At 35.9% G+C, this 21,615-nt stretch overlaps 1 protein-coding gene across 1 annotated transcript in view; it reads right to left on the bottom strand.

Annotated features, from left to right (window-relative positions):
• The window catches only part of SUCLA2 (succinate-CoA ligase ADP-forming subunit beta), a 62,986-nt gene that overhangs the window by 33,316 nt on the left and 8,055 nt on the right, over nucleotides 1-21,615 (bottom strand). Inside the window, exons 3-5 of the mRNA XM_081130016.1 lie at nucleotides 15,055-15,154; nucleotides 14,707-14,869; nucleotides 1,582-1,710 (exon numbers count right to left, since the gene is read on the bottom strand). Coding sequence (XP_080986142.1) covers nucleotides 1,582-1,710; nucleotides 14,707-14,869; nucleotides 15,055-15,154 — 392 coding nt within the window. The remainder of the gene's footprint in view (nucleotides 1-1,581; nucleotides 1,711-14,706; nucleotides 14,870-15,054; nucleotides 15,155-21,615) is intronic.

Raw genomic sequence — 21,615 nt, 5'->3', positions numbered from 1 at the left:
GTGCAGGAGGCAGCCAATCAATAACTCTCTCATCATTGATGTTTCTATCTCTCTATCCCTCTCCTTTCCTCTCTCTGAAATCAATAAAAATATATTTAAAAAAAAAAAATAGCATATATAATTTAAAATTTTCTCCCTACTCTATTAAACATGTTATCTTTCAGTTACCTTCTGTTTTGATCAATTAAAGTGATTTCTTTCTTTTTCAGCCTTCCTCTCTCCATTCTACTTAGATCAATAAGGAAATATTACTCTCAAGAATTACTTGAGTTTTCAAAGAGATAAAGAGATTGTTGTCTAATAAATATAAATATCCCAATTTCAGGGAAGATATGAACTGGATATAGAAAGTTCCAACTAGGAACACTTATTTACATTATAAAAGTTTACTTACAATTTCTGTTCATTACTCAAAAAGTTATAATCTTATATTATTCCTTCAAGTATTCTTGTAAATGAAGTATTTTTTTCTCTTCTAAATTTAACTATACAGTCATCACTCTCATGTAACTACCTAATGAATCAAATCTCTGTCCCCTTTAAACATTTATGCCATTCATTTCCCTAAATGACTTGCTTCAAGCTTAATCAGAAAAATTTCTCTATCTCCTTTAAACTTTTGTGTGAGTCAAAAATGTTGCTCTACTGTACTTTAATACCCTAAGCTTATTTTGACAGTTTCCAACTAATAGATGTAAATGTCATGCAAACTTTAGTATTCAAGTTTTTTTTAAAGATGGTTCACTTATGTTTTATATCCAAACTAAACAATTTACTCAATAGCAGTATTACAAACAGGTCATACATAGTATTAAACTTCATGCTTGGGTTTGTTTTCTTGGGGTGGAGGTGGAAGAAAATAGAAGGGGAGGAAGAGGCACACAAGAACAGTACAGAAAACAGAATTGATCATGTATGTGCATACATAAAGTCCATAGCTTTCATCAGATTCTTAAAAGCATCCATAAAAGTAAAATCACTGATCTACTTGGGATATATATGACAGTATCCCTACCATTCCATACAATTTTCAGGGGGAAAGGGGGAGATAGGAACATATTAAAGGCCACGATGGGGATGTAATATCCAGACTAGTTTCTTCAACAAAAGAAAAAACATGGAGTAAGGAAAAGGAAACCTATAAATTAGAAAAAGACCTATGAAACGTTAACCAATGTTAATGAATACTGGAAGTCTAATGAACAAAAGCTTCAGATTTTATAAGCAATGAAGGACCTTATATGGATCCCCACTCAAACAAAGTGGGGGAAAAAAAAAACTTGGGATCATTAGGGAATCTGAACGACAAGTAATGATATTAAGGAATTACTGTTAATTGTACCAGTTATGGCTATTATCTTTTAAAGATACATACTGAAATATTTATGGAGGATATAAAGAAAAATATTGTAGATACTTCTAAAAGTTTCCATTTCAAACAAGATATTAACATGCCTTGACACTCAAAACATTTTTAAAAAGTTTTTTGTCAATCATTTCACTTGTACAAAGTTAACTCTCTTTCTTCAAGTATTATAATTACCTAACCAAAAGCTAGAAATTTTTTGGAATACAACATACCCGGACAGCTTGTTCCTTTTTGATGCCTTCTACAATATCAATAGGTTCTTTAACTATGGCTTCAGGAGTCTCTGCAGCAACATCTTCAATGTTGACACCACCTTGAGAACTTCCTATTAATACAGGACCCTAGCAGGAAAAGAAACAGCCAAAACATCTAGATTTTATTTTGGACTTGTCAATAAAATTTTAAAACCTATTTGTGCACACTATGAGACTTATGCATCTATCACTCCCCATTCCTATTTTTAAATTTCCGTGAGAATTTATCCCAGTATCTCCTGCACAAGGCCCCATTATAATAAATTTTCAATTAAAATAATGGAAAAGAAGTGAAAAGGAAGAGAAAGACAATAGCTCACTGTGTGGGAAAAAGATTAAAAATATATACAAAATTTATAACAAGTAAGTTAATATACACATGTATATGTGAACTAGAACCTATTCATTTTTTGAAAAGACTGAAAAGATTATTAAAGTACTGTTTAAAGAACTTTTAAAAATCATAAAAACAGACTACTGATATTTAAAAGGACGTCTAATGAACAAAATTTTCAGGTTTTATAAGCTCCAGGCAACTACAAGTCAGTAAAACAGAAAGCTACCTACCTTAAAGAATATCTCAGGCTATTATCATCAACAATATAAGAAAGTGAGGTATAAATACTAATTAATAAATCGACCTTTAAGTCCTCTAAAACCAATCCAGGAAAAAAAAACCTTAAGGCAAAATTATCTAATAGATTTGCTCGTTTATGTATAAAACTAAAAATAATCTTATTATGCAAAACTAAGGAAATGGTTAAAGGACATTACTACAGATCATTCTCAAGTGTATTTTTTAACATTAAGTGTATTTAAATGTGCACCCACCCACTATTCATATAAAGAGAAAAAATATGGCAAATAAAACAGTAAATGATAATACTTTTGTTACTTTGTATGTCACTATTTCTACCCACCCCCAATTTAAAAAAAAAAAATGTTTTCTATTGACTTCAAAGAGAGGAAAGGAGGGAGAAAAGAGAAGTATCAGTGAGAGAGAAACATCAGTCAGCTGCCTCCTGCATGCCCCCTACTGGGGATCAAGACAGAAACCTGGGCAGGTGTCCTCATCTGAGAATGGAACCCAGACCTCCTGGTGCTTGGAAGGACTCCCAACCAACTGAGCCATACTGGCAACCCCAACCCATCCCACCCTGAAATTTTTTTTACAATGAACATATTGTTCTTTTTTTTTTTGGTGATGACCAATGTTTGTTCTGTGTTTCTGACCAGAATGGGAATGAACAGGGAGAGAGGGGATATGCTTTTGGACAGAAACAAAGCTACACAAAATTGGCCTGGTTGTGCATACTGGGAAATCCTGGCTGAGACAGTTAATATCTTCCTATGGCCTCTATCAGTGCTAATCATCTAATATCTTTTTGGTCACATATTAGTCTCAACCAGCTGTAGTCTGAGGAGGAGGAGGTGATTTGAATCATAAAGATAAATAAAATGAACTATGTGGTCCCTTCAGTTCCATTTACTTATGAGTATACAGTGGGGATTTTTCTTTTTTAAATCTACATTATCTTATTATTTTAAAAAAATTTATCTTTATTGTCGTGTTACAGATGTCTCCCTTTTTTCCTCCACTGATCCCCTCTACCCTGCACCCCCTACCTTCCCCACGCTATTGTCTGTGTCCACAGGTTATGCATATATGCATATAAGTTCTTTGGTTAATCTCTCCCTACCCACCCCCACCTTCAACATTTCGAGTCTAACATCATCCATCCATACAGAGGGTAATGGCTCCCAGTACCGGAACTTAATTTTTTAAATAGAATTTATTAGTTAATAAAATTATATAGGTTTTGGGTGTACAGTTCTATAATACATCATCTGTACATTATATTGTGTGTTCACCACCCCAAGTCAAGTCTCCTTCCATCACCGTTTAACTCTCTATGCCCTCTTATACCTCCTCCCACCCCACCCCTTTTCCCCCTGGTAATCACCATACTGTAGTCTATGAGTCAGGGGGTTTTCTTGTTAAATTTTTTTTCTTAATTACTTTACCTTTTTCACAAAGCCCGGCAACTCCCTGCCCCTCTGACAGATGTCAGTCTGTTCTGTATCTGAGTCTATTTTTATTTTGTTTGCTTATTTTGTTCATTAGATTCCACATATGAGTAAAATCATCTGGTACTTGTCTTTCTCTCACTGGCTTATTTCACTTAGCATAATGCTCTCAAGGTCCATCCATGGTGTGGCAAAGGGTAAGATTTCCTTCCTTTTTTATGGCTCAGTAGTATTCCATTGTGTAAATGTGGCACAGCTTTTTTATACACTCATCTACTGCTGGACACTGGAGCTGCTTCCAAATCTTGGCGGCTATTGTAAATAACACTGCAATGAACATAGGGGTACATATGTTTCATGGGATATATTCCCAGAAGTAAAATCGCTGGGTCATAAGGCAGTTCCATTTTTAAATTTTTTAAAAAAAGTTTTTATTTATTTTTAGGGAGAGGAAGACAGAGAGATAGAGAGATAGAAACATCAATGAAAGAGAAACATCGATCAGCTGCCTCCCGCACACCCTCCAGTGGAGAACGAGCCTGCAACCTGGGCATGCGCTGTAACCTGGAATCAAACTGTGACCTCCAGGTTCATGAGTCAATGCTCAACCACTTAGCCACACAGGCTGGGCCCATTTTTAATTTTTTGAGGAAATGCCATAATGCTTTCCACAGTGGCTGCATCAATCTGCATTCTCATCAACAATACACACGAGTTCCCTTTTATCTACATCCTTGCCAGCACTTGTTCTTTGTGGAGTTATTGATGGTAGCCATTCTGACAGGTGTGAGGTGATTATCTCATTGTGGTTTTAATTTGCATTTCTTTGATGATTCTTTTCATATGTCTATTGGACTTCTGTATGTCCTCTTTGGAGAAGTGTTTATTCAGGACCTTTGCCCATTTTTAAATTGGATTTTTTTTTTTTGGTGTTGAGTTTTATAAGTTCATTATACATTTTAGATATTAACCCCTTACCAGATGTGTCATTGGCAAATATGTTCTATCATTCAGTGGGTTGTCTTTTCATTTTGTTGATGGTTTCCTTTGCTGTGCAAAACCTTTTTAGTTTGACATCGTCCCTTTGTTTATTTTTTCTTTTGTTTCCCTTACCCGAGGAGATATATCAGAAAAAATATTGCTAAGAGAAATGTCCGAGATTTTACTGCCTATGTTTTCTTCTAGGATTTTTCTGGTTTCGAGTCTAACATTTAAGTTAATTCTTGTGTATGGTGTAAGAAGGTGGTCTAGTTTCATTTTTTTGCATATACCTGTCCAGTTTTCCCAACACCATGTATTGAATAGACTTGTTATTTCGTTGTATTTTTTTTGCCTCCTTTGTCAAATATTAATTGACGATAAAGGCGTGGGTTTATTTCTGGGCTCTCTATTCTGTTCCATTGACCTATATGTATGTTTTTATGCCAGTACCATGCTGTTTTGATTACTATGGCCTTAGAGTATAGTTTATTATCAGGTAGCATGATTCCTCCAACTTTGTTCCTCTTTCTCAAGATTGCTGTGGCTATTTGGGGTTGTCTGTGGTTCCAAATACATTTTCGGAATATTTTTTTTAGTTCTATAAAATGTCCCATTGATATCTTGACAGGAATTGTGCTGATGAACATATTATTCTTTTTTTTTTTTTTTTTGGCTAATCCTCACCCAAGGATATTTTATCCATTGATATTTTTTCAGAGAGAGTGGAAGGGAGGAAGGGAGGAGGGGGAGAGAGAGAGATATCAGCGTGAGAGAGACACATCAATTGGTTGCCTCCCACATGTGCAACTGCAGCTGGGTACCCTGTAACCCAGGTACGTCCCCTTGATCAGGAATCAATCCCGTGACCCTTAGGTGTGGGGACGATGCTCTAATCACTGAAACACACTGGCCAGGACATGAACATATTATTCTTAACCCAGAAAAAAAGGATTACTTTCATTAAAAAAAAAAAAAAAAAAAGAGCAATTTCACTTTTTTATCCCAGTATCCATTATTTCAGTAACAAACTCATTTCAAGGTATAATGTAAAGAAAAAGCATTTTAATTATTACTGTTTAGAGGGCAAAACAGTCCTTCAAATTCTCCAAATAAGTCAACAGCCAAAGGAAAAAAAATATCCATTACATTTTAAGAGATTTAACTGTTATTTGGGGGATGCGGGCGAGATGATTTAGAAAAAAAGTACCAGCCTCCAAGAAGAAAAACTGAGTGGCTGAGGAAGAGGGGTAGGTGGGAAATTTATATTTCCTGTACATTTTTGTGCCTTTAAAATTTTATATTATGAGATTAGATTTCAATACACATGTGCAAAATAAAAATTGGCTTGTCTTTGTCCCCAGGGTCTGGGAAGCAACCTCTAAACCCTCCATTACTGCCCGGCCGGGCATGGCTCAACAGTTGAGCATCAATCTGGGATCCAGGCAATTGGGGTTCCATTCCTGGTCAGGGCACATGCCCAGGTTGCAGGCTCGATCAATGACTCTCATCATTGATGTTTCTGTGTCTCTCTCTCCCTCTCCTTTCCTCTGAAATCAATAAAGACATATTTAAAAAACAAAAAAACAAAACAAAGAAAAACCCTCCATTACATTGGAGAGTTTATGCTAATGAGGTGATTCAAGGTGGGCCCCTAGATAGTTAACACAAAAATGACTCAGGTGGGCGCTGGTCAGGCCAGAAAGACCAACAATGTAATGAGAGTGTTGGAGCTTTGAGTCACATATTAGCTCACCCTTCTGGGAAGGAAGGAGGCCTAGAGATTAAGTTCAACTGAGAGGCCAATGATTTAATCAATCATGCCTACTTTATAAAGTTGCCCAGGAAAACTCTGGACATCAGGGTCAGCAAAATGGCAGAAGAAGAAGCCCCAGACCTTCTTCTCCCATAGAAACACCAATTTTACAACATATGATCTAAAAAACTTTTATGAGCCCGGCCGGGCGTGGCTCAGTGGTTAAGCATTGACCTAGGATCCAGGCAATCAGGGTTCGATTCCCAGTCAGGGCACATGCCCGGGTTGCGGGCTGCAGCTGATCAATGACGCTCTCATCATTGATGTTTCTATCTCTCTCTCTCCCTCTCCCTTCCTCTCTCTGAAATCAATAAAGATATATTTAAAATAAAAAAATAAAATAATAATAATAATAAAATAAAAACTTTTATGAGACTACCACAAACCAGTAAGGAAGTAGTAGTACCCTAGGCAAGTTCAACTGCAACAAAACAGGTTAAGAAAATTGTTTTCTTTCATCCAAGTCAGCATAACGCTCCCTCCCCCAACCCCAACAAGTAGAAATAGCTCAAGATCAGGAGAAATAGCCCCATGCTGGGCTTCTCTCTGGAGAGGGAAAGAGAAAAGCAGAATGTCATCCATAATTCCTGCTTTTCAGGGGGCTGTTCAAAGAACTGGTTTCAGTCTCACCAGTCTTAGAGAGTTAACTGGGAACCTGCATACTCTGAATGCCTGGGGGGCCACTGAGAACAAAAGAGAGCTCAGGAGCTTGTGATAGCAACAGAGTACTCGTAGTACTGCAGATAGAATGACACAGCTCACCAGTTGGGAAAAAGCACCCAGCTCATGGCTTTTCCCCCCAACGACTATAGGAAATAGAAGGACAAACTAAACCCAAAGTTAGCAGAAAGAAGTAATAAAGATTACAACAGAAATAAATGAAACAGAAAACAATACAAAAAATTCACAAAACTAAGAACTGATCTGTTGAAAAGATCAACAAAATTGACAAACCCCTAGACAAAGAAAAAATGACTCAACAAAAATTAGAAATGAAAGAGGAAACATTACAACTAATGCCACAAAAATAAAAAGGATCATAAGAGACTACTACGAACAATTACACACCAACAAACTGGATAAACTAGAATAAATAAATTACTGGAAACATTCACCCTACTAAGACTGAGTCATGAAAAAAATTTAAAAAAATCTGAACAGACCTATAACAAAGTAAAGAGGTTAAATCAGTAATCAAAAAACCTCCTAACAAAGAAAAGCATAGGACGAGATGGCTTCATTGAAGAATTCCATCAATATTTAAAGAATTAACACCAATCTTTTTCAAACTTTTCCAAAAAACTGAAAAGGAGGGAACACTTCCAAACTTATTCTATGAGACCAGCATTACTCTGATACCAAAATGAGACAAATATGAAAACTACTGACCAATATCCCTGATAAATATTGATGCAAAAACTCTCTACAAAATACTATCCAACCAAATTCAAGAACACATTAAAAGGATTATACATTATGATCAAATAGGATTTATTCCTGGAATGCAAGGATGATTCAACATACAAAAATTGATGTAAAACACATAACAGAATCAAGGTCCATGACCACAATATCATCTCACTGACACAGAAAATAATTTGAAAAAATTCAACACCCCTTTATAAAAACATTTAAACTAGGAAGAGAAGGAATTATCTCAATATAATAAAGGCCATATATGAAAACCTCACAATATACACCATACTCAGTGGTGAACTGAAAGCTTGCCTTGCCAGATCAGTAAAAAGGCAAGGATATACACTCTTGCCACTTCATTCAACACAGTACTGGAAGTTTAGCCAGAGCAACAAGGCTAGAAAGAAAAGGCATCCAAACAGGAAAGGAAAAAGAAAAATTACTGTTTACAGATGACATGATCTACATATAGAAAACCGTAAAGAACCAAAAAAATCCATTTAAGAACTAATAGTTCTGTTCAAATTGACACAGATAATTTACCCATAGTTTCAGTTGTTTACTAGAAACACTGGTTCCAAAAAAAAAAAAAAAAGAACTAATAAGTGAGTTCAGCAAAGTTACAGTATATAAAAGCAACACACAGATGTTTTGCTTTCTATACACTAACAATAAACAATCCAAAAAGGAAATTAAGAAAATGATCCATTTACAATAGCATAAAAAAATAAAATATTAAGAATAAACTTAACGAAGGTAATGAAAGACCCACACACTGAAAACTAAAAATCATTGCTGAATGAAAATGAAGATACAAATAGAAAGACATCCTGTGTTCATGGATTCAGAAATCTAATTTTGTTAAAATGTCCAATACTATCCAAAGCAATCTAGAGATTCAATGCAATCCCCAATATAATCCCAATGGTATTTTTTCCCAATACAATCTTTTCCCCATTTTCCTTTTTTTTGCAAAAATAGAGGAAAAAAATCCTAAAAAACTCACATTGGACTCTCAGATGACCCTGAATAGCCAAAATAATCTTGAGAAAGAAAATAAAGCTGGAGGTCTCATCCTTTCTCATTTCAAAACACATTACAAAACTACAGTAATCAAAACAGTATGGTTCTGTGATAAAAACAGATATATAGACCAATGAAACAGAATACAGAACCCAGAAATAAACCCTCATGTACATGATCAACTGGTCTTGAACAAAGGTGCCAAAGGCTACACAAAGGGTAAAAGTCTCTTCAACAAATGGTGCTGAAAAAACTGGATATTCACATGTAAAATAATGAAGTTGGACCTTTACCTTATATCATATTCAAAAATTAACTCCTAATAGATTAAATACCTAAATATAAATCTGAAACTATAACATTCCTAAAATAAAACATAGGGGAAGAGCTTCATGACATCAGATTTAACAAATTTCTTGGATAAGAAAACAAAGCACAGGCGACAAAAGCAAAAATTGACAAACAGGACCATATCAAACAAAAACTTCTAGGCAGTTTTGCTCAGTGGTTAGAGCATTGGCCTGCAGCCTGAAGTGTCCTGGGTTCTATTCCAGCCAAGGGCATGTATCTCGGTTGCAGGCTCGATCCCTGGCCCCAGGCAGGGCACATGCGGGAGGCAACCAGTCAATGTGTCTCTTTCACATCGATGTTTTTCTCTCTGTAAAGCAATGGGGGAAAAAAATCCTCGGGTAAGGATTAAAAAACAAAACAAACTTCTAGGCAACAGAAGAAAGAAAAATCAAGAGTGAAAAGGCAACCTACAGAGTAGAAGAAAACATCTGCAAACCATATATCCAATGAGATTAATATTCACAATATATAAAGAACTACAACTCAACAACAAAAAACAAACAATCCTATTTAAAAATGGGCAAAAAACCTGAATAGACATTTCTCCAAAGGAGATATGTCTTAGACAGCTTAGGATGCTATAATAAAATACCACAGACCATGTGGCTTAACAGACATCTCAGTCCATGCTTCACACTCATACTAATCTCCTTAACAAATGGTTGTTTGGCCATGTCCTTCATATTCTGTCCCAAATAGCTTTCTAATTTTTTGCAATAGAGTTGTTCCCTCTTATTCACAGGAATACATTCCAAGTCCCAACTAGATGCCTGAAACTGCAGACTGTATCAAAACCTAAATATACTATGTTTTTTCCTTATACATACATACTTTTCATTTACAGGAAGCATTTGATGGCTTCTCTCTGTCATATCTAAATTGCTAACATCAGTACCCTTGCACTTTAGAGCCATTAGTAAGTAAAATAAGGGTTACTTGAACACAAGTACTGTGATACCCTCAACAGTCAATCTGATAACCAAGATGGCTATTAAGTGACTAATGGGAGGGTAGCAACAAAGGGATGATTCATGTCCCCAGCAGGACAGGGCAGGAAAGCAGGAGATTTCATCCCCTTACTCAGAAAAGCATAATTTAAACTTATGAATTGTTTAATTGTGGAACTTTCCATTTACTATTCTCAGAATGTGGATGAGCAAGGGTAACTAAAACTGTAGGGGAGGCGGCTATTGCATAGGCAGGCTGAGAATTTTCCAAATCTTAAAGTTCTGACTCCTTTTTCTTTAACAATTCCTTTTTCAATTAATTTCTTTCTTCTCAAATTTTACTAAAAGCAGTCAGGAGGAACTAAGTTGCTCCTTCAATACTTTGTTTAGAAATCTTTTCAACTAAATATTAATATTATCACTCCCAAGTTTTCTACCTTCCACAAAACACAATTCAGTCAAGTTCTTTGCCATTTTACAACAAGGATCACCTTTTTTCCATCATCCAATAACATGTTCTTCAAGAACTTCCATGGTTGGCAATATTCTGCATATTGTCACATATCAGTATGCCAGGAAGGTAACACATTCCTGAGGACAATGAAAACTTTCACTTTGGGACTCTCCCAGACCTTGCTCTATGCGTCTCTCCATTTGGCTGGTTCTGATTTGTATCCTTTAGCTATAAGAAAATTGTAATCATAAGTATATACTTTCCTAAGTTTTGTTAGTCCTTCTAGCAAATTACAGAACCTGAGTGGGTACCAGGAATCCCCCAATTTTTAGCCAGTTGGTCAAAAGTGAGGGTGACCTGGGAACCCCCAAACTTGAGGCTGGTGTCTGAGGTAAGGGCAATCATGTGGAAGACTTGCTCTTAATCTGTGACTGACACCAAGTACCCAGACTTGGGCCAAACTTCACAGGTTATTTCAGATACCAGCCTCTCAAATTTGGGGGTTCCCAGGTCACCCTCACTTCTGACCAACTGGATAAAAATTTGGGAGTTCCTAGTACTCACTACAGAAGACATAAGAGTTTTTTAAATAAAAGAATTCATTTTGTCTCCTTAAGACTAAAGAAGAGAACAGTAGCAAACTTAAGAGAAATGTTTAACATTATAGTCTAATTTTCAGTTCCTCTAAACTTAAAATGAAAAAGTATTCTTCATTTCTTCTCTAGCAAGGCAGCTCATAATTATGAGCTTTAACAAAGATCTAAGGAAAGGAGAAAAATCTCGTGTTTAAGAAGAACCTGTTCAACTGCTGTCATGCTACTGAAGTAATACATAGATAAAGTAATCTAGAGATAACCTCAAAATATAATTTGATTCAACAAAGAGGCAGAAACCAACAATATTTTAACACGTTTGAACATTCTTTTGTTTTATTTTCCTTTTCCTTTTATATCTACTGTTAGGAGAAATGAAAAGCCATATAGAAGACAACACTTCTGGGGGAAAAAAGATAATATAAATTCTCACTAAAGTAATGATTAGATCTCCAAGAGTTGGCTGTAAGTTAAAGAAAAAGCTTTAAAAAAATTACATATGAAATTATAATATATAAAAGGAAGTGAATAAGCAGCCTTTTTTGTACTAATTCCCTGACAAATTAGAAGGAAACCCCAATAACTGTTAGCCAGCTGGTCAGAAGAAAGCTTACGTGGGTTAAATAGAGATCAGTTAAAATAATGACTACAGTTTTGAATTTTGTCACGACTGCTGAATGAGTAGCTCTTTCTGTTTAAATGATTTGGTTTTTAAATTTCAGCAATAAACTTTTAGAACAATTTAAGTTCTAGCAAATAGTTATAATTTCAAATAAATAATGCTATTTTCCCCTTAACCTACATTCCCTTTCTCTTACTGGTCTTACAAAAAGGTTTGCCTTAAAACAGATCTGAATATAAAATTGTATGACAAAGAGGACACTTAATAAAGATCTTTTAAAAAAATATGAAAAATAAAATATGTAATTCTTGTATCACACTTTGTATGTATTCCAGGCAAAGTAAGAAACTGACATAGTATCACCCATTTACAGCAGATTGTAATGTTTTACTAGAAAAATAAATTAAAGTAGTAAATGTGACCTGTTAAATTAGATTTGTCTCAGTCCAAAAGTACCCAAAAGGCACTGAGCAAATGTTAAGAAATCTGATTTTTAAAAACTGCCAAAATAGAGAGTAGATAGTTAAAGTGATTTTTCTTAGCACACCAACTCCATGGTAAGTATCTGCCTAGGCTTCCTGAAAGAATATATACTAAAGAAGTCTATGACTCATCACCTAAAAACAGATAAACAACAAAAGCAACTTTTAATAATTAGTTAACTCCTATGATACACAGGAATTTAATTCAATAAAAAAAATGCTCTTTTCTTTTTATAAATAGCTGACTGATTTTTTTGTTTGTTTAATGGAGACCTACACAGGGATTCAAAGAAAATTTCATTGTATCCCAAAAAGTAACAAAGTAACGTCCGCCAACTCCACACTGGTCTAATGTAATAGCATCAAAGAACATTAAAATATGGCCAAATGGTTTTACTAGTACTATCAAAGTTTTAGTCTGAATTATTACAACTATGTAATACTTTTGCAAATGAAATAAAAACACTTTTCCTTAATGAGATTCAAATAGTTCTCTGATTATTCAAGTTCTTAAAATGAGTTCAAATTTGATCCTTTCCCCTAATACTAATATATCTTTGACAAAATATACTTAGAGTATTATAGTATCTTTAATAATGCATATTCGGTTTGCTACAGTTACTCCAATCAGTATGAGCTACTCTGAATGTACAACATTACAGGACTCATAAATTGTTCATGCATATATACCTTGTTTCTAGCTATAACAAAAAGTGAAAACATAGTAACAAAATAATAGATGTTAATATATAACATCAATAAAAGAAAAGAAAATGTAATGAAAATAAGTAAATTTGCAAAAATATAATTTTGGGCCCCAGCAGGTTTGGCTCAGTGGTTAGAGTGTCAGCCACATAGACTAAGGGGTCCTAGGTTCAAATCCAACCAAGGACACATACTTCAGTTGCAGGCTCGATCCCCAGCCCCAGTTGGGGTGCATGCGGGAGGCAACTAATCGATGTATCTCTCTCACATCAACATTTTTTTCTCTCTCTCCCCCCCTTCCACTCGATCTGAAAAGCAATGGAAAAAATATCCTCAGGTGAGGAATATATATATATATATATATATATATATATATATATATATTTTTTTTTTTTTTTTTGCAAATGTGTGTAATATATAAGGTTGTTGTCATGGGATTTCTAAAATAACTTACAAAACTAAATTCTACCATATACAGACACCTATGGAGGTAAAGACATCAGTGCTTTTTAGCTTATATCCTGAGTGGTTTTTACTACTATCTAGTGTTACCTTAAGAAATACTTTCTTATAAAATTAAAAGTTACAAAGACACCTGAAAATATCATTCAAACATTACTAGAAGATTTAATTAACTATAGGGACAAAAATCACAATATAGAAAATAACTATTTCTTAAAAAACTGTTTTATATAACAGAACTATTTTCATGAGTATTAAAATTTTTATTACAGCAAATCCTTACCAGGGCTTCCAAATATATACTCAGCTTACTTCAGAAGACAAGCTAGTTACACAGACACAGCTCATAAAACTTAACCAATACAGATAAAAAGCCAAATAGTTAACAGTACAAAATGATTACCAATGCTCTCTCTAAACATCAGGTCTATGAGTTTTTCTCTTAAGTTCACTGCTAACATTTTAGGTTCCATTAAGAGAGGAAAGTACAACTAGGGTTATGCTCTTTAGAATCATATTATTTGTTACTGAATGTTACCTTTCAACTTACCAAGTACCAAATCATCTAGTGAATCAAACCCCAAACTATAAAAAATACCAACAGGTTGAAAAAGAAAAAGATTAAGCCAGTGATAAACATTCTCCTACTGGGCTCAAAGACTTTCTCTTTGGTTAGAATATTTTACTCTGCTAGAAATTATTTTCTCAGTCTATAAAATCTAGAGATGACCTAAATTGCAATTAGCAAATTAATCATTTAAAAATCTTGTGGATTTTATTTCAGCAGGGTTTTGCTTATAGTTTTTTTTAACCACAATATTACATATTAAATTTTTAGCATCAACCATGCTATTGTTAAAAAATCAACCATGCTATTGTTAAAAAATGCCACAAGTCCAGCGGGTGTGGCTCAGAAGTTGAGCATCAACCTATGATACAGACAATCACGGTTCGATTCCCGGTCATGGCATATGCCTGGGTTGATGGCTCAATCCCCAGTAGGCGGCGTGCAGGAGGCAGCTGATCAATGACTCATCATTGATGTTTCTATCTCTCTCTCTCGCTTTCCCTTCCTCTCTCTGAAATCAATAAAGACATATTAAAAATAAATAGTGTGCCTATGATATATATATAAACAGAATAATCAACTTTTGAAACTCAATGTATTAAAGTCATCCTAAATATATCATGACTACAATTACTCACTTGAAATGACCTTTCCATTGTTATTGCAAAGTAGTATTCTCTCCTGGGATATCTTCGCTCACAAACCAACACTTGATTGCAAATTCTGCCCTTTTCTCCTGTTTGCTTGGTAAACAACTTTTTCCCAATCATTTGTGAGGAAACAGCTTTTGCTTCTTCTGGACTGAAATAAGAAAAAGAACTCAAATTCTTTTTTCCTCCAAATGAGAAAAACAAAAGCACATAATAGGCAAAATCTTATCTCATCTAATATTTAAATCTCGGTATTTTCATCAATTCAATGAAGAGGGGAATCTTTTACAATGATTTTTTTTTTAATAATGATTTTTCTTCAAAAACACAACTTACGAGAAAACTATCTTCACTCCTCCTTTGAGGCCACTTTCAAATGTTCCTTTTCCTCTACCACCAGCTAAAACCTGTGCCTTTATCACAACATCTTTTGAACCTAGAAGAAAAACACTTGTATTAGATATAAAGCATGGGGAAGCATGCAAGACACAATATTTTGTTATTCAAGCATACATATTAAGTGGTGGTATTAAATGTAGTAAAGTTTCATTTATCCACAATGTCAAAAAAATAAGTCATTCCATGTATGCAGATTTTCAAGATCAGAACACTTAAAACATTCACCATCTAAAAACCCACAACATAAAGAAATTAGCCACTCATATTAAACCATTTTTAAAGCATACAGAAAGTAATTTTACCTTTCCTTAAAAATTTTAAATATCTAGTACTTTGGAAGGTATTAAAAGTACAAAATCAAGACTCAAATGTCTTCCTAACAGTTCCCTCCTTTTCTAGGCACATGTAAACTTGCTACCCTGTGAAAATTTGAGTTATAAATGCTATTTTGAACAGAAATATACCTCAGGGGGAAATGCCAGTACTGATACCAATTTACATTGTCCCACTAACAGAAAGCCCCATTAATATACATTCTTGAGCTGTACTGTTGTGAGTACTAGCAGGAGTTAAGGTATGTTTATCAAAGGATTCCAGAATGTTATGCTTATAAATCTTTAAAATATTTCAAAATAAATACTCTGAATTTTTCTTTAACAGAAAGACTGATCTCTCTTCCTCTCCTTTCTAACTTGCTGGAGAAAAATCAGCAAACTAGCTGTTTGGCCTAGGTACACCTGCCATTCATTATCCCGGGTAATACCTCTTAAAGGTTCATTCTCTATCTCCACCAGTCAGAATTTCGGATCCTACTCATTTTGCTTCTCATAGCATTTTACCACATTAGCAGTATAACACCAATATTACATTGTGGCATAAAAATTAACCTTTGAGGTCAGACTTAAGGGCACTGTCTTATTCACTGTATTCCTAGCAAAAAACAGGCCCTGGGATATAACAACCACTCCACAAATGTGTATTTGAACACACGGAAGATGGGAACTCTACTACTGGGGAGAAGTCATGCCATAATACACATACCAAGTAAAATGATTAGACTCCCACCTAATCAAGGAAGTAGCAAATGCAGCTTGTGATCAAACAAATAAAAAATGACCTAAAGTTTACACTTAAAAAATTTTTAAAGCCCGGCCAGCGTGGCTCAGCAGTTGAGCACCAACCTATGATTCAGGAGGTTACAGTTCAATTCCGGGTCAGCGCTCATGCCTAGGTTGCGGGCTAGATCCCCAGCTGGGGGCGTGCAGGAGGCAGCCAATCGGTGACTCTCTCTTATCACTGATGTTTCTATCTCCCTCTCCCTCTCCTTTCCTCTCTCTGAAATCAATAAAAATATATTTAAATACAAACAAAAAACAATTATTACAAAAGAATGTTTAGAAAATCAATCATGCCTAATAAATCGAGTCTACATTGAAAATGTAGACCTTAAGTCAGAAGATGGCCCTGAGTCCAAAAGGTCGTGTTTTTTTAAAAAAATTCTCTTTCTCACACCCCACAGTCAGTCAGGAAATCATCCTGGTTCTATCTTCAAAATGTATCCAGAATCTTGACCACTCATCATCTCGTTTGGAGGCTGTTCCCAGCCATTATTGTATCTCACCTAGATTACCTTCTCTCTGACAGAACATATTCAAAGCAGCAGCCAAAGTGAATACCTCACTCCTCTACTTAAAACCTTGCACTGAATGCCCATTTCACTCAGAGTAAGAGCCCCAGTCCTAACTGTGGCCTACTACAAGGCCCTATACAATCCCCCAGCACCCTTCCCCTTTTATCTATGCCCTCCTCATTGCTCACTCCACTCCAGCCACACTAGTCTCCACTGTTCCCAGGAGTGCTCCTGCCTTCAGAACATGGCTCTAATGCTCCTTTCTAGCTGGAACACTCTTTCTCCACGTATCCATTTGGAAAATGGAAAAGGTCCTCATTCCCCTGAAGTTTTTCTTCAAATCTCACATTGTCCAAGAGGCTTAACCTGATCATCCCACCTAATACAACTGTGACCAATTCCCTTTATCCTGCTCTACTATGTTTTCCACAGAAGTCAATACTTTCAAACGTAATATATAATTTCTCATGTTTATTGCTTTTATCTCCCATTAGAATATAGGTCCTAGGATAGAATCTTTGTTGTGCTTGTTGATGTTGAATAAAAGAACATTTAAAAATGGGGAGAATTCTTATTGATTTTCCACTGCTCTTGAAAAAGCTCAGACACACCTTTGTCAATTTGCCACAGTCCCTACCATTCCCAAGTGTAGCAACTAATATTAGATGAAGATTAGAGAAAACTTCGAAGTTTCTTTAAAACTAACAAAAATTTTCTTATTGAAAAGACAACAGGTAGCCTAAGGGACTATGGCAAATCAGAGAGTTTATGCCCAAACTAATGCAGCAGCAACTAGTCATTTTACCTGTTTCTGGTTACTTGCCAAGTTACAGTTTTCCAATACTTTAGAAATATTCATTTATATCCAAAGAGGATAGCTATAATCCAAATAGTGTAAGTGTAATGTATAAATGGTCAATAGTTAAACAGGTGCTTTGCTGGGCTAAATTAAAACATTCCTATTCATTAAACTAGTAAGTTAACAAATGACCTATTAAATAAGAGTAATGAAGCTCTACTTTTTCAAAAACATTTTACAAGACAGAAAGCTCTTCCACCAAAGTATCAGTTTCCTTTCTTTAGAAATATGAACTTCTTACAGACAGAGATGATGTTTCAAAAGTTGCTTCTAAGAAAGCCCTTCACAACAACAAAAAAAGCCAAAAAAAGAAAGAGAACTTTTCTGTCATCTTAGGTTAGTCTTATTACTTTTGGCCCTTTATTCTAGTCAAACAAGATCTAGGGACTGCAAAATTATCTTTAAAATACAGTAACCATCCCTCTTGGTTTTAGTCACTCACAGATGTTTTAAGCATTCCTTATATACAGTCATCTAATAAAACACTAAAAAGAAGAAAAAAAGGACATCCAATCAATATGGTAGAGAAGGTAAACACTGCGCTCGACTCCTCCCATGATCACATCAAAATTACAACTAAACTGAGGAACAACCATCACTGAGAACCGCCAAAATCCTAGCTGAACAGAAGTCCTATAACTAAGGATATGAGACCCTGCCTAGTAGCTCAGTTGGTTAGAGAGTCGTCCCTATACGCCAAGGTTCGATCTCTAGTCAGGACACATACAAGAAGCAACCAATGAATGCATAAGTGGAACAACAAGATAGATGTTTCTCTCTCTCTTTCTAAAATCAATAAAATAAATAAATAAGGACATGCAGAAGAAGCCACAGAGGCTGGAAAGAGGAGCAAAGAGGTGGGTCAAGAAGGCCCCATGTCCATGGTGTGGTGGTTAAAAATCTGGAGGGATATCTTGGCTGCGGAGCCCTCTCACCCCCCCCCCACAACCTCGCTGAGGAGCGAGGGGTCCCAGCCCCACACAAGGCTCCCAAGCCCAGGGCTCTACAGAGGGCTGCTGAAGTCTTAGGCACAAGGATTATTTGCTGATGGACTCATTCACTCTGATCTCTAGCAATGGGGCAGCAGCTCAAAAAGGGCCAGGGACAACCAGGTAAGAACTGAATTGCCGGCTTCAAGGTGAGGGCTGAATTAACAGCTTTGACCAGACAGAAGTACTGACAGACACCACTGTTCCTTTGTTAAACCCTTCCCCAATCCAGCCTTCAGGCAGGGTAAGGCACCAAATCTGAGTCTGCACTGAATTGGCTAATACCACTTGCACTACCCCCTGGTGATTCCCAGAGTCTCCATCAAACCCAACTTGCTGGCCCACTCAAATGACTTCCTCAACTTTTCCACACTAACAGCCTGTCTCCACTTTGCTGCAAACTTTCCTAAAACCTGAAAGGTTCCCAACTCTAAACAAGCAGTGATTGACCTTAGCATGTCCCATACCTCTTGCTAAGTGGCCCAACGGCTGGCACTAAAGGCAGCTGGCCTCAGTTGGCAGCTTAGCCTCTCCTAGGTACCTCCAAGTACAAGTGGCAATCATCTGCAGATCACTTTCTAGCTCATACCAGGTGGCCCTGAGCCAGGCACAGGCAGTGGCTGACCTTAGACAGCATCAGAGACCCTCCCAAGAGGCCCCAGAACAAACTCAAGTGTCCAGAGCACCACCCAATTGTCTCTGCAAACAACACTCCCAAAGGGTGGACTCCGCAGACACCAGAGCCCCAAACAACAGCTTGTCCATTATACTCATGGCCAATCCTTACAGCCAGTCAGCCTGAGGGTCAATCCAACCCACTGACATGCCAACAGCAATCAAGGCTCAACAACAAGAGGGCACACACAACCCACACAAGGAACACCCCAGAGCACCCAGTCCAGGTGACCAGGGCTAAGGCGCCACTGGGCGACACAGGACACCTACTACATAAGGCAAACCTGTCAAAACTAGGAGATAAAGCAGATCGACCTCATATATATAGAAACAAACACAGGGAGGAGACAAATGAAAGTACAGAATAAAACTCCGGAAAAAGAACTAAACAAAACCAAAACAAGCAACTTACTAGATGGTAAATTGTAACAGTGGTTATAAGGATGGTCAAAACAGTGGTCATAAGGATGCTCAATGAAATTAGAAGAATAGATGAACTCAATGAGAATTTTAACAAAGAGATAGGAAACATAAAAATGGAGATACAAAACATAAATAAGAACCACTCGGAAGAATACAATAAGAGAAATGAAGAATACATTAGAGGGAATCAACAGTAGATCACATGAAGCAAAGGATCAAATCAGTGATTTCGAAGACAAGGTAGCAAAAAATACCCAATCAGAACAGAAAAAAAAAGGATCCAAAAAAATTAGGATAGTTTAAGGCACTTCTGGGACAACATCAAGTGTAACAACATGCATGTCATAGGCGTATCAGAAGGGGGAGAGAGAAAGCAAAGTATTGAAAATTTATTTAAAGAAATAATGACAGAAAACTTCCCTAACCTGGCAAAGTCAATATACAAGCCCAAGGAACACAGAGTTTTCTGAACAAGGTGAACCCAAAGAGGCCCACACCAAGACACATCATAATTAAAATGCCACAGATTTCCCTGGGTAGCACAGTTGGTTAGAGCATTGTCTCAATACACCAAGGTTGTGGGTTCAATCCCAGGTCAGGGCACATACAATAATCAACCAATAAATGCATAAATAAGTGGAACAACAAATATTTGTATCTCTCTCTCTCCCCGCTCCCCTTCCTCTCTCTTTAAAATCAATCAATAAATAAAAAATAATAAAATAAGATATAATGTGAAAGGCTAAAGATAAAGAGTGAATCTTAAAAGCAGCAAGAAAAAGCAGTTATCTACAAGGGAGCACCCATAAGACTGTTACCTGATTTCTCATCAGAAACTTTGCAAGCCAGAAGGGGTTGGCATGAAATATTCAAAGTGATGAAAAGTAAGGACCTACACCAAGATTATTCTATGCAGCAAAGCTATCATTTAGAATAGAAGGACAGATTGCTTCCCAGAAAAGAAAAAGCTAAATGAGTTCACCACAACCAAACCAGTAGTACAAGCAATGTTAAAGGGACTTCTTTAAGAAGAAAAAAGAGATTAAAAATATGAATATTAAAATGGCAATTACTATATGTCTATCAACTATTACTTTAAGTGTAAGTGGGTTAAATTCTCTAATCAAAAGACTTATTAAATATGAAAACAAGACACATACATATTCTGCCTCCAAGAGACCCACTTCAGATAAAAAAACACATTGACTGAAAGTGAAAAGATGGAAAAAGATATTCATGCAAGTGAAAATGGGGGGAAAAAAAGCTAGAGTAGCAATACTTATATCAGAAAAAATAGACTATAAAACAGGCTATAGAAGGACCCAGCTATTTCACTTCTGGATATTTATCTGAAGAAACAAAAAACTCTGATTAAAAAAGAAATTACACCCCTATGTTCACTGCAGCAATATTTACAATAGGCAAAGTATGGAATCAACCTCAGTGTGCATCAATAGATGAATAAAGAAGACGTGGTATATATGCAAAATGGAATATTACTCAGCCATAAAAAACTAATGACATTTTGCCATTTTCAGCATGGACAGACCTAGAAGGTATTATACTAAGTGAAATAAGTCAGACAGAGAAAGACAAATGCCATATGACTTCACTTATGTATGGAATCTAAAAACAAAACAAAATAAATGAAGAAACAAAATAGAAACAAACTCATAGAGAGAGAACATTTTGATGGTTGCCATATGGGAGGGGGTTGCGGGATGAGTGAAAAACGGGAATTAAGATGTGCAAAGTGCCAGTTATAAAAACAAGTCATGGAATGTAAAAAATGGCATAGGGAATATAGTCAATAATATTGCAATAACTACATATGGCGTCAGATGGGTGCCGGACTTATAATAAATTATAAATTATTTTAAAAAGAACAAAAAAGAAGGCAAAGTCCTATTGTATGCCATCAG

Source organism: Miniopterus schreibersii (assembly GCF_964146895.1).
Source record: "Miniopterus schreibersii genome assembly, chromosome: 2".
Lineage (NCBI taxonomy): Eukaryota > Metazoa > Chordata > Mammalia > Chiroptera > Miniopteridae > Miniopterus > Miniopterus schreibersii.
Note: the sequence above shows the minus strand (reverse complement) of the source record. Positions and strands in the feature narration are given on the sequence as shown.